Genomic DNA, 13,720 nt, shown 5'->3' on the forward strand with positions numbered 1-13,720 from the left:
TGGGATTTAAGATAAATAAATTGATTAAAAAGTAAAATTCATGAGAATAAAAAAAAAAATAAGTACAAAAAATAGAGAAAAAGTTACATAGGATTGGACAATCGTATTATATATAAGAAGATGTACATGATTAACCCAATATCTCAAAGGTGTGTACAAAAATGACGTTTAGAGTTTAAAATCAAGAGGAGTTCGGTTCTCAATATTTACTCGGGCAAGATCTATGGAATATTAATATAATAATTTTTAGATATTTAATGGTTTTTAGATATGAAAATTGATTAAAAATTTAGAAAAAATAAGAATGAATGAGAATTAAAGAAAATTAGAATGAAGAGATTATATGACGCCACATAGGATAGGATTTATCAAGATATATGAAATATTAATATAATTATTTTTTTATATGGAAATTGATTAATTATTTTTAGATATTTAATGGTTTTTAGATATGGAAATTGATTAAAAATTTAGAAAAAAAATAAAATAAATGAGAATTGAGGAACATTAGAATAGAGAGATTATACGACACCATGTAGGATATAATTTATTTTGCTAAATTGATTAATGATTTTTAGATATGAAAATTGATTAAAAATTTTTTAAAAAATAAGAATGAATGAGAATTGAGGAAAATTAGAATGAAAAGATTATACGGACGCCACCACATAGGATAAAATTTATTTTTCCATTATATATATACAGAACCGATCACCTACCCACCGTGGGCATGCATAATGTGCCCACCATGATGTCGCAATTGTAATTATAGTAAGATAATTTTAATTAGAGTAAGATTTATTAGTTATCTTTCCTAATTAAAATTGCCACATCAATGGTGGGCACATTATGCTTGCACATGTAGCTCATGCCCATGTCACGCTCCTATCATTTTGAAGTTAGCTAAAGTTTGTATACGCAATTTACTTTAATTAGAAGATTTTTTTTTTACTTTAATTAGAATTTATTCCTCCATCCGTCCACCAAAAGTATGACATTTTGGTGGGCATAATTTTGAATAACATGGGTGTTAATTTTTATGTAGTGAAAAAATGGTCCACTAAAATTTAAAATGAATGATTGCAACTGAATTAAGAATATATATTTTTGTAAATAAAATATATTTATAAGGATAAAAGTTAAGAAAAAAAGTTGGAGTCATGTCTTAAAATTATTAAATAGCGATTTTATTAAAAAAAAGAACCTAAAAAGAAACCCTTGAAAGCACATGAAGCAGACTAAGGGCCGGGCCTCATTAAAACCTTGCTAAAGAAAACCCAATGGGAAAAACCTTAGCAAGGAAAAAGAGTACCCGTCTACGAAGAAACAAAAGAGACAACCAAAAGGGCAACGAAAGGTGAAACAACTTCAGGAGCTCCGGCCTAACCATTGCCTCTAAGAAGTTTCGAACCCTTTCGCCGCCCCAAAAATAACCGAACCCAACCCCAACACAAACAAACCAGCCGAAAAAAGACAGCAAAGTAAGACGGGCTAAACAACCCATCACCAACTCCACAATTATGAACATTAAAAATAGCAAAAGTATCATATTTGTTGTGAACAAAGAAAATAATTTATAACTAGAATCTAATTAGAATGAATAGGAGCAAATGAAGGGCTTTAAGCCCTTCCCTTACGAATAACATTTTTTTTCTTTATAGACTTTGTGAATTTATGAAAACTTGGATAATATTCCCCTCTTATGTGAAGTAAGACGGGGGAGAATATGTTCATGAATCTATGTAAGAGTGAGAAAAGAGTATGTATGTTCATTTGAATCAGAATCAAAGTAAGAGAGAAAATGTTATAATATAATAAAAATGAATTAAGTAATAATAGTTAAATATGGTGAGAAATGAGAATAAATTTGAAAAGTCAGATATTCAAATCCTATGACTGATATCAATTTATTCAAATTTATCATGTAAAATAAAATTAACGAATAAATTAATATAAATTTATGAATAAATCAATATAAATCTACGAATAAATCGTTTGTAATGAATGAGTAGTAATTTAAATTTGGATTCAAATTTTAAACGAAGGAACATTTCATCATATTAACTAAAATATGCTATTCTCTTGATAGTTGCACGTATGTCGGTTCTTAATTGAGTTGGGGTGTTTTATGAAGACACACCTTTTACTTTCTTTGATAAAATCTGAAATTGAACAAAAAATATATATTGTTTACTATTTCTTTTAATAATAGAGGATGTGATCGATGAGATTTTGACATTTAATTTTTTAATAAACTGGTAAGTAATATTACTAGCTCGATTTAATTTGGTAAGGCACTTTCAAAATTAATTTTAACTCTTTTTTTTTTTTTTTTTTGAGAACAACTCTTACACGATCTGAAATCAAGTCAAATATTTTATTGCAGCATTTGCGTCTATAGATAATCGTTAATTCGCCATGTGTTAAAGAGAAATATATCTCACAGTCAATAAAAAAAAACTTTCCATTATATATATATATATATTTTAAATTATAAGAGGTATTTGAATATAATCAATTATACAATCCGCACGTAGGCGGAACCTCACCCAGTCACCCTAAAGTGGAAAAACGTCACCGCATACAGGCGGAATTGAATCCAAGACCTCTCACAAAAGATAGTCTTTGAGTACCTTAACTTTGCCACTAAAGCAAGCCTCATTGACATTATAATTTTGTTTCTTGAATCTACATTTTTCGTTTTACACTGATGTGTTAACTCTAAACTATTTGAGTTAGTATATAGAAATAAAGTCAAATTTTTGTGGTTAGAAAGAAGTGAAGTGCGTCGGAGTAAAAAATTAATTTTGTGAAATTATCGTTGCGTTTTTTGATTAATTTGTTTGTATACTGTGTTAACATGACAATTGATAAAGACATTACTAACAAAACAAAAATCCTAACTTTGGAGGGGAAAAAACGACATAATTCTGTGCTCTAATATATAGTACTCTTCACATCTAAATGCTAATCTTATATGTGAACATTCTCACTCTGTGACTGCGACATCGACCATATGCATTCCAAATTGTACAATTTCGTCGTATTATTAATTTTATATTTCACTCTATTGATACTATTATGTCGATTGATATATAGACAACGAGTAGAAATTCATACGAGCTGTCAAGTTTCGCCGACTAGGCTATACTTATAGAGGGACAAATTTGTGATGTACGGATGATAAATATATGGGTTAATAGTTGTTTTTATTCATTTTAAAAGATTAAAATATAAAATATTTATTATAAAAGAAAATTATAAAAATTACTTATTTTGAATTTAAAATAATAAAATTATCTTTATTTAAATCGCAAACTTTGCTCGATCAATACAATTCGAACATTAGTGGTAAATGCTCTAATGCCTATACATGCTCGACTATTGTGAATCATGTATATCGAACATTAGTGTATTTGTGGTAAATACATTAATGCACGACACGCTCGACCTCTGCGAGTCGAGCATTAATGGTAAATACACCAATGCTCGACATGATCAACCATTACGAATCGAACAATCGAGCATTAGTAGTCGAACATTCCTAGTAAATGCATCAATTAATGCTTGATATTTATCTATTGTAAGTTGAACATCGGTACAAAATAGACTAATGCTCGACAATAAAAGAGTCCTAAATGTGTATAATTTATATATTTTGTACAAAATGTGTAGTTTTTAGGTTTTATCTTTTAGAATGGGTATATATCCTTATGCCCCTAAATAAAAGGGACAAAATAATATATACTCATTCTGAAAGATAAAATCTAAAAATAATGATCTTTTATAAAATATATAAATTATATGTACATAAAACTTTTTTACCCTTATGTGGAGCATTAATTAGTGTATTTTACACTATGCTCAACCAGTGATGCTTGACTGCTCGACTCACAATGGTCGAGTATTAGTGCATTTTCTAAGAATGATCTCGATCATTAATGTTTGATTGCTCGATTCGCAATGGTCGAGCATCTCGAGCATTGATGTATATACCAATACCATTAATGCTTTGCTCGTAAAGATCGAGCAAAGTTCGCGATTTCAACAAAATTTGTAATTTATGTAAGAACAATTTTGTCCTTTCAAGCTCAAAATAGGTAGGTTTTGTAAAAAAAAATTATAGTGATTTTTTTTTTGTTTTTTAATCTTTGAGAATGTGTAAAAGCAACCATTAACTCTAAGGTTGTGTTTTCTTTGATGGATAAATTTATTATGAAAAAAACATGGATAACAAAAATTTATACCTTTAGATGCCCCATTTCTTTTTCCTCATTTTCTACAAAAGAGAAGTTCATCATTTTTCATTCCTCATTTTCACTTCAACGGATGACAATATTTCTTGGTGTGAAATATTATCCTTCCTTGAAGTGAAAAGAATGAATTAAAAATGATGAATTTCCCTTTTGTAAAAAATGAAAGAAAAGAAATGGAACATCTAAAAACATAAATTTTTGTTATTCCTCATTTTTCCATATTAAATTTATCTATCAAAGAGAATACACCCTAAATATGATGATATTATTGTTGCATACAAGGACTTTAAGTGTATAGTGATGATAATTTGCTTCATATACATAGAATAATGTTGCATTAACTTTTATTAGAGATAATGATAAATGGAAACTACCAATAATTAACATTTGGGTGTAAGTTTAAGGTATATGATGATATTATTGTTGCATACAAGGACTTTAAGTGTATAGTGATGATAATTTGCTTCATATATATACATAGAATAATGTTGCATTAACTTTTATTAGAGATAATGATAAATGGAAACTACCAATAATTAACATTTGGGTGTAAGTTTAAGGTATATGATGATATTATTGTTGCATACAAGGACTTTAAGTGTATAGTGATGATAATTTGCTTCATATACATAGAATAATGTTGCATTAACTTTTATTAGAGATAATGATAAATGGAAACTACCAATAATTAACATTTGGGTGTAAGTTTAAGGAAGCATTACCTTTCACAATTTAAAGAAAAATATTGGGATCCCAATTGTGATGTACGTATGCTAAATATTATGATTTGTAAGCTTTGAGTATATATGTTTTGGATTCACTGATGTTTAAAGTTCTATAATATAAATACTTCAAATCGGAAAATATACGGGGAATACTCCTCAAATTTTATTTTCATTGTCCTTGGTTATTTTATGAGTATTTATATAGATTTTATTACTCTCTTTTTTTTTTTCATATAAAAGGAATTTTATAATAATTCTTACTTTGGTTTTATTCAGAATCTTTGATTAAATATATTCAGCACTAATTGAACCTAAAAAAAGTTTTGAGAGAAAACAAAAATTCGTTTCACATTTCCACTAAATAGCTAGCATCTAATAGAATCGATTCTTCCTGTCTTCTCGACGCTTCAGCGCTTCTTCACGCTCATTATAAGTAACACACATATGATAAAATTGTTAAATGCCACAAAAAAAAAAAAAGAACTATACGTTATTCAAGTCACCTCCACTTGAATTAGTGACATATATTTATGTCAAATATACGTGACAAAAAAAAAAAGATTATAAATATGTTCAGCGGTAAATCTATACTTGTTTAATGTGTAATCATATGTAGGTGTTGATTTAATATATTATATGATTGATATTTATTTAAAGGTAATTTTTTTTAAATGAGTTCGAATCCTGGAGAACACACACCTACCCCATGCACGTTAGATAATTCGAATTTCGAATTTACTAGTTTGAAGAGAAATATCTTAACAACTAAGTTGTACCATATCTGAATTTGAGAAATTGATTTCTTAAATATTGAAAGAATTTGTGCACAATTTCGTCACAGACGTTTGATAGCTATAGAACCGATCACCTACACCACTGATGTGGCAATCTTAATTAGAGTAAGATAATTTTAATTAGAATAAGCTTTATTCATTTACATAGTTTCGAACTACGTATATATCAACTTGATTTTTATGAAGGAAATATAAAGAATAATGGTCTATAAGACGAGTGCATAATGTGATTGTACTCGCTATTGAATCATATACTTATATAATTAATGTGGTATCTAAGTTAGTAATTAAGCAATAAAATGACCATAATTAAATAGACAACATTTTAATAGGGAAATGTGGTTGTCTAAATATAGGCAGTAACAAACATGGGCACCTATCCCTTATTTCATGCGAATTATGACATCATGTCTTTAAGCCATCTCCTGCATATATTACATTAAATTCAATATCTTTTACGTAAAATTCCGCAGTTGCTACACTCGTTACCTCTTCAAAGACCAATGCAATTTTATTTTATTAAAAATTTGTTTTTAGTTCTCACGATAACCAATCATTATATAAAAAATTAGAATAATAGTCCTACTAGTACAAAAAAGTTGTAGTTAAATACTCTATATAAGATGCTCAGTATGGCAAACTCAACATCCGTATTATTACTGTATATTAAATGAACTTACTCATCATATTTGTAGAAAAATGGTAGTTTGAAAATTTTAAAAGAATAAAAATGAAAAGTAGTGTTCTAATTGTAACGTTTGAAAAATTTCCTGGAATTTGCAAAAAGATGTAAATTATTTCCAAAGATTTTATCAATGAATTTTTTTTTCTTACAAAATGTTAGAAGTAGAATAGAAGTGTCCAAGGATGACTGGATGAGTCATCAATCTATAAAAGGGGCTTTCCCTAAAGCCCACACTCACATGCAATTGTTAACAACTCCTCCATTACTCTCTCTCTCTCTCTCTCCATTTTCAGTTTTGAGGCAATATGGGAAACTGCATCCAAATCACCTCCAAACACATCCCACAAATCATTGAACAAGACAAAGAGGAATCACACAAAAATGGGAAAATGAGAGTGAAAATTGTTATGAGAAAGCATGAGTTGGAGTTGCTGCTGCTTCAGCTGGAGAAGACAGGTGGCAAGACGCCATTGGAGGATGTAGTGGGAGAGATACAGAGAAGCAGAGCCAAAGCACCAGCTGCTTCTGCTTGGAGGCCTTGTTTAGATAGCATCCTTGAAACTGAGTCAGGAAATCAGTAGATACAATTCACTACTTTCTTCAAAAAAAAAAAAAAAAAATCACTACTTTCTTTTTTTAGTTTTCAACTATTTTCTTTTCTTTTTAGACTTATATATGAATCATTGCTTCCTCTTTGAGTGTTGTTGATGTAAAGTTGGAGGTTTGTAGCAAGCAGCTAATTCAAATTACATTATCATAGTTTAATTTGTGCTTTATTTTATCAGTATATTTGTGGTTTGGTGCACTAATAAAGATGCTGCAGATTGAGATCCCATGTGAATATATTGGAAGGATTTTTGTCTGTATGCTTTCTTTCTTTCACTTCAATCAGCATTCGTTCCAACATAAAGTTTTCATATTGTTTTTAAAATATTGTAATTATGATACTGTTTTTTTAATTTTCATTCGATTGGTAAAACATACTACTACATATAAACTTTAGTGGGATTTTTTTTTGACGATATTGTGACTTTGTGAGTTCAAACGTTCGAAAGAGTTACACGAAAACTACAAATTTGAGTAAATATTGTAATATTTCAACCAATTAACCCTTTTAATCACCTTGAACCTAAGTCTCTTTTCAAGCTACCTTGAACCAAGTCTAGAATGAAGAAAACATATAGAATTTGGAAGAATGGCACAAAAATATAATTTGTTGCATTAATATTTAATTTTCATCCTCTTCATAATTTATTGCAGTACAAGTCTCATTGCTCCGGCACGAGGCAGCTATTCGAAATAACCAAGAACTTGGATCCTATATGCAGAAAATCTTGGCAGTAGTATATTACTAATATATATGAGATCTAACATTTAAATCATATACTTGATAAAATATAATTCCATGAAATATACATTTTTCTCCAATCAAATGGCATATCATTTGCTCTACTTGTAGTTCTAAACAATTGAGACCTCACTGCCTGCCTTAATTTCCCTTTACACAACACACAACATGTCATTTGAAAACTACACACACCAAAGCTGATTCATAGCCACAAAAATCAAAAGTTAATTAAACAAGTCATTTCTCATGTATAATCTGCCAAGAAACAACAATACCATTCCCAAGAGCCAAAAAGACTAAAGATCAACATCAGATTCAAAATTCCATCAAAAGTCAAATTCCAAAATCTTTAATAACACTGCTGATGTCGATGCATCCTTACCAAGGACTTGTGATCTACCATGCTATCTTGGAACCATCTGAGAAAAAAATTACATATACATCAACAAGTCAATAAGTAAAACTGAACCTCAGTTTTTAATTATCAGGCACTATTAATATTCACATAACCAAACCTGTTGCTAATAATCGCTGTCATCGTCATCGTCATCTTCATCATCATCATCATCCGTCTCCGGCAATTGAATATCTTCATCTGATTTATCACCAGCTTCTTCGATATCTATCAAAGTACCATCTGGATGAACTGGTACTGTGTCATCATCTATGGTTGGAGTGGCTATATGAACCGATTTATCCTCTTGAAAGGGTGGCGGTATTGCACTAGATGCTTTATCCAAGACTTCTACATCAGCTCTAGCTTTCATTTCGCAAACTGCCCACCAGTCCTTCATCGACTCATTTAAACTCGGATAGGGGCAATAATGCACCTGAGTTGCTTGGCTTGCTAGGACAAAAGGTTCATACTCTTTATACCTGCGGGTATGGTTTACTGATACCAATTTGAAATCAGGATGCACCAATGTCCCCTTTTTTGATGTGTCAAACCACTCACACTTGAACATTGTTATGGTTTTGACAGGTACCCTAGGATACTCCAATTCACAGACCTCCAACAATCGCCCATAATAATCAGGCTCATTCTTGTTTCCATAAACTTCACCTTTAATGCACACTCCACTATTCATAGTTGCTTTTTGTGTCCCATGTTTCAGAGTTTGAAATTTATATCCATTTACATAAAATCCTGGATACGTCTTAACTAGTCGTGAAGGCCCTGTTGCAAGTTCTCGTATCATTGGAGTCACGGCGTCGGCGTAGCTAAGAGGATCTTTGACCTGCAATCATCAAATCAGGCAGGAATGATATGTAAGATATTAACTAGTATTACGTATTATATATAAAAATGCACTAATTTAGATGAAGTCTCACATATGCAGCCAACACAGGTGCGAAGTCCCTCTTTATAGCCTTTTCAATATCAGACTGAGAGATTGATGGATTTGATATTTTTAAAGTTTCAACAAACCGACTTCAAAAAATACAACTTGTTAGGTTAGTAGTTAACCATTAAGTATTGGGAAATTATTCATAAGTAATGGGATACTTACTCATAATACAAATCTGTAACTTCAGTACAGTTTAGTAGAACATATAAATGAGCAGCAGCCAACTCTTTTTCATCCAGATATCTCTTTGACATTTCTCCAAAAGGTTGTCCAGATTGCTTGAAAATTGAAAGCATATCTGGATGATCTTCATACCTAATATCACCTCGACCATCGCAATTGTGATGCACTTCTCTACGCTTCATCCTCATATGTTCCTCAAAGTAATAAGAGCATAATGTGGATGCTTCTTTCACTAAATAAGCATTGCATATAGAATCTTCAATTCTAGCTTTGTCTCTTCCATCAATTTTCAGTTTTCGTAAGTACCTATCAATAAAGTGAATGCAAATGAATAGATATGCATATTTATCTACACATTGCGACTAAAAACAGATAATACCTTTCAAATGGGTACAACCATCGATATTGGACTGGCCCTGCAATGCGAGCTTCATCAGCCAAATGGACAGGTAGGTGCTCCATACAGTTGAAGAAACTGGGAGGAAAGATGCGTTCGAGCTTGCATAAAATTATTGCAATATTTTCATGAAGCCTACACATATCCTCAGTTTTAATGTTTCGAGAAGTCAGATCCTTGAAGAATAAACTTAATTCAGTTATTGACTTCCAAACATTTTGTGGAAGAAGTTCACGAAATGCAATTGGTAGAATGCGCTGCAAGAACACATGACACTTATGATCATTCATCCCAAACATCTTCAGTTTGCTCATGTCTACACATTTGCTCAAATTTGAGATATATCCATCAGAAAATCTGAGACTTTTTATCCATTCACACAAGACTTTCTTCTCACGATTGTCAAGCATGTAAGAAGCTTTTGGATACTTTCTTGTTGACTCATCAACCTCCAATCCTGGTCTGTAACAGTATAGGTTAAGCTCTTCTCTAGATTTTCTCGTATCCTTTGTTTTCCCTTGGACATTCAGGACAGTGTTAAACACACTATCAAACACATTCTTCTCTATTTGTATGACATCTAAATTATGTCGGATCAACAGAGAGCTCCAATAAGGCAAATCCCATAATATACTTCTTCTTTTCCAACCAGTGCCAATTTTTTCAGAAACATACCCGTTTATTGGATCACTAGCCATCTTAGTTACTTTTACTAGTCCCCACTCATCGATCTGATTCAATATTTTTTCTCCTGATATCATTTCTAGTGGTTCTGCACTAATCACTGTATTCTTTCTGAATGCTTTTTTATTTTTACGAAATGGATGATCATAAGGCAAAAACTTTCGATGGTTGTCAAACCATGAAAACTTACAACTTTGTGTTAATGTGAAAGCATCAGTTTCCTTCATACAGTGTGGACAAGCCAATCTTCCGGCTGTACCCCACCCGGACAACATAGAATACGCATGAAAATCACCAATCGTCCAAATCACAGCTGCGTGCATCTGAAAGTTTTGCTTCAACGACACATCATAAGTAAGGACACCCACTTCCCACAACTCTGTCAACTCTGATATAAGTGGTTGCAGGAACACATCAATATCCTCCTTTGGATTACGTGGTCCAGACACTAAAATCGTGAGAAACATGTACTCCTCTTTCATACACATCGAAGGAGGAAGATTGTAGGGTGTCACTACAACGGCCCATGAAGAATCTCGTTGCCTTAATTGACTAAGGGGCTGGAAACCATTGATTGAAAGACCCAATCTGACATTACGAATTTCTGATGCAAATACAGGATACGTCATGTTCAAGTGTTTCCATGCGGGTGAGTCTGCCGGATGACGCATGACCCCATCATCACATGATGATGCATGCCAACGCATATTTTCAGCAGTAGCTTTAGACGCATACAACCTCTGTAGTCGAGGAGTTAGAGGGAAGTATAACATCTTCTTAAATGCTACTTGTTTCTTCTGTTGGCTTGAAGATTCTCGATTGTTACTCTTGAAACGATGTTGACCACAAACTTTACAACGAACCAATTCAATATCTTCTCGCCAATAGATCATGCAATTACTAATGCAACAATCAATTTCTACTACAGGCAGCCCCATGCCATGTAACAATTTCTTCATGCTGTAGAAATCATCAGGCACCAAGTTATCCTCCGGAACACTTTCTTTTACCAGTTTCAGTATCTGGTTAGAACATTTTTCAGCCATGGTGCTCTCTGATTTCAAGCTCATAAGTCGTGCCATAAATGACAACTGTGAATGGTTTGAGCAGCCCGGCCACAACTCTTTATTTGCAGCATTTAACATGTCGTAAAATCGTTGTGCTTCGGGATTTGGCTTCTCTCCGGGCTCACCCATGTTAAACAGAGGACCATGAGCATCCGTCACCACCGTGTGATGCACATTTGATTTATGGCCAACATCCAAATTCATCTCATCAGCCATACCAACTGATGTCTCCCCCTGGAATCTCCAAGTGTAATAATTCTGAACAAATCCAAACTTTGCAATGTGGTACCTTACAGTGTTTGGTTCTTTATAAAATACGTTATCACATTTCTTACATGGACACTTAATATTGTTTCCATCCATGAACAGTGATCGACTACTAGCAAACTCAATGAAAGTTTCAAGTCCAGCTAGAAAATCGGAATTTAAACCACCATCATCATGAAAACGATTAATATACATCCATTCACGATTATGACTCATTCCTGCAAAATCATAATAACAAATTCGTAACTCATCAAGTTGCATTGAATGATGTATTATACAATAAGGAAAGTGAATACATAAAAAAAAGTAAAATCGCAAATTTCACAATATCTAGTTCACCCTACAAGCATTGACTGTAGCTTTACACTTACTATAAGCAATCAGTGACAAACATGTCTACTATTCTTTTGCATCAACTCTACACAAAATTGTATTTCAGTTCTACTAGTCCAATGTAAAAAAACAAACAATAGAATATAGAAGCTGCATTTCTTCACATTTAGGGGCACATTTATCTATGATTATAACATTTTATAGTGTGACTACAACCTATATTTAATATAAAAAAGTCTTCCGAAGAAATAATAATCCTTTGATTTTTCAAGGTATGCATATTGCAAGAAGGTGAAACTGTTTTTTTACATACATGATTATTATCTCAAATTGTTGTAATATTGAATATTATTCTCTTGAGCATAAAAGGTAATAATAAAACAGATATGATGGGATACATAAGAGTGGTATATAAATGGACTAAACTGATGCTCAAGTCCTGCAAAAGAGCTTGTGCAAGTGAAAGTGAGGACAAGCGCAAGGACTAACAACAAATCTTCAATTTCCTTCAACTTTGAAAGTATAAAAATAAATGACAGGTAAGTCCATGCATTGATTTATACCTATAAATATGTTAGATATATCCCTCCAGACATTCTATTGACAATCCATTTTCATTTCAGTTTATGGTCATCCAAATTCTATTTTGATGCAAAATGTCGAGAAAAGTCATCCCTTTACAGAGGTGGGCAAAGTTCTTGGTGAAAGATGGAACAAAATTAATTAAACTAGGCCTCTAGTTTTACTGTCTCAATTTTACTGTTTTTCATAACTATTTATTTGAAACACGAATATGCTAATTCTTGAGTCTCAACTTTGCAAAGATAGGTTATACATCTATTTATATATTTTCAGCAATCATCAAAGAAATTAAAAACATGAACTATAATGTTAAACTAGTGGTTATTTAAATCCAATATTATAAGTAAGTCCATGTGTTGGTTTATACTTCCAAACCTATAAGAGCTGTATATATCCACATTCTCTCATAGTTAGTCGCAAAGCAATCTTAAAATATGATCCAAAAACGGAGCAACATAGCTCTTGAAAAATAATACTGTATGATGCAAAACATAGCTCTTAAAAAAAAATTCCGAAAATCGACAATAACACATAACAATGAAAAATAGTAGTCCTATGATGCAAAATGATATATTGAGGAACCTGAAAATCAAAAGGAAGAAAGGCAGAATGAGTAGCTGCAATTGAAACAGTTGAGATTGAGGAGAGCGAGGTGGGCGGAGTTGTTGAATCGGGAGAGGAAAGCAACTTGTAGCAGCAGGTTTTAGTTTTTAGTTTCCCGGCGAGAGGCGCAAGTACACGTCGGCGGCGAGAATGGAGGCGGACTCAAACGACGGCGGCGGCGATTTGGGAGACAAGTGAACCTAGGGCAAGTTCTAATTTGGGGGAGAATTTGACTAAATGAGAGGGGCTTCGCATCTAATTACATGATTTACCGACGGAATAACACCAGATGAACTCCGTCGGAGTTAAGTTTCTATTAGTAAGTGCGGAATAACGTCTGCGTGTGCTGAGGAATAATGATGGTATTTAAGTAGCTGAAATTAATACAATGATGCTAGTAATCATAAAATTAATGGAGTATGTTGTTAATGGTGCTACTAATCATAT

The 13,720-nt window shown here is 32.2% G+C and overlaps 1 protein-coding gene across 1 annotated transcript; it reads right to left on the reverse strand.

The window, feature by feature from the left end:
- Window positions 1-7,828: 7,828 nt before the first annotated feature.
- LOC131024507 (uncharacterized) lies at window positions 7,829-13,720 on the reverse strand. Its single transcript, XM_057954015.1, has 6 exons — window positions 13,253-13,720; window positions 9,720-11,973; window positions 9,320-9,646; window positions 9,141-9,240; window positions 8,324-9,046; window positions 7,829-8,227 (listed from the first exon to the last, which is right to left on the reverse strand). Exons 2-5 carry the CDS (start codon window positions 11,969-11,971, stop codon window positions 8,330-8,332), a joined length of 3,396 nt encoding a protein of 1,131 aa, XP_057809998.1. The 5' UTR covers window positions 11,972-11,973; window positions 13,253-13,720; the 3' UTR covers window positions 7,829-8,227; window positions 8,324-8,329.

Source organism: Salvia miltiorrhiza, chromosome 5, assembly GCF_028751815.1.
Source record: "Salvia miltiorrhiza cultivar Shanhuang (shh) chromosome 5, IMPLAD_Smil_shh, whole genome shotgun sequence".
Taxonomy (NCBI): domain Eukaryota; kingdom Viridiplantae; phylum Streptophyta; class Magnoliopsida; order Lamiales; family Lamiaceae; genus Salvia; species Salvia miltiorrhiza.

Bases quoted from the DNA above. Each gene is read 5' to 3' on its own strand.
- LOC131024507 (XM_057954015.1), bottom strand. From the start codon at position 11,971: ATGAGTCATAATCGTGAATGGATGTATATTAATCGTTTTCATGATGAT. The intron at 9,647-9,719 runs GTATTATCTGTT...CTTTATTGATAG, and splicing joins TGGTTGTACCCATTTGAAAG to GTACTTACGAAAACTGAAAA. The intron at 9,241-9,319 runs GTAAGTATCCCA...TATTTTTTGAAG, and splicing joins GTTACAGATTTGTATTATGA to TCGGTTTGTTGAAACTTTAA.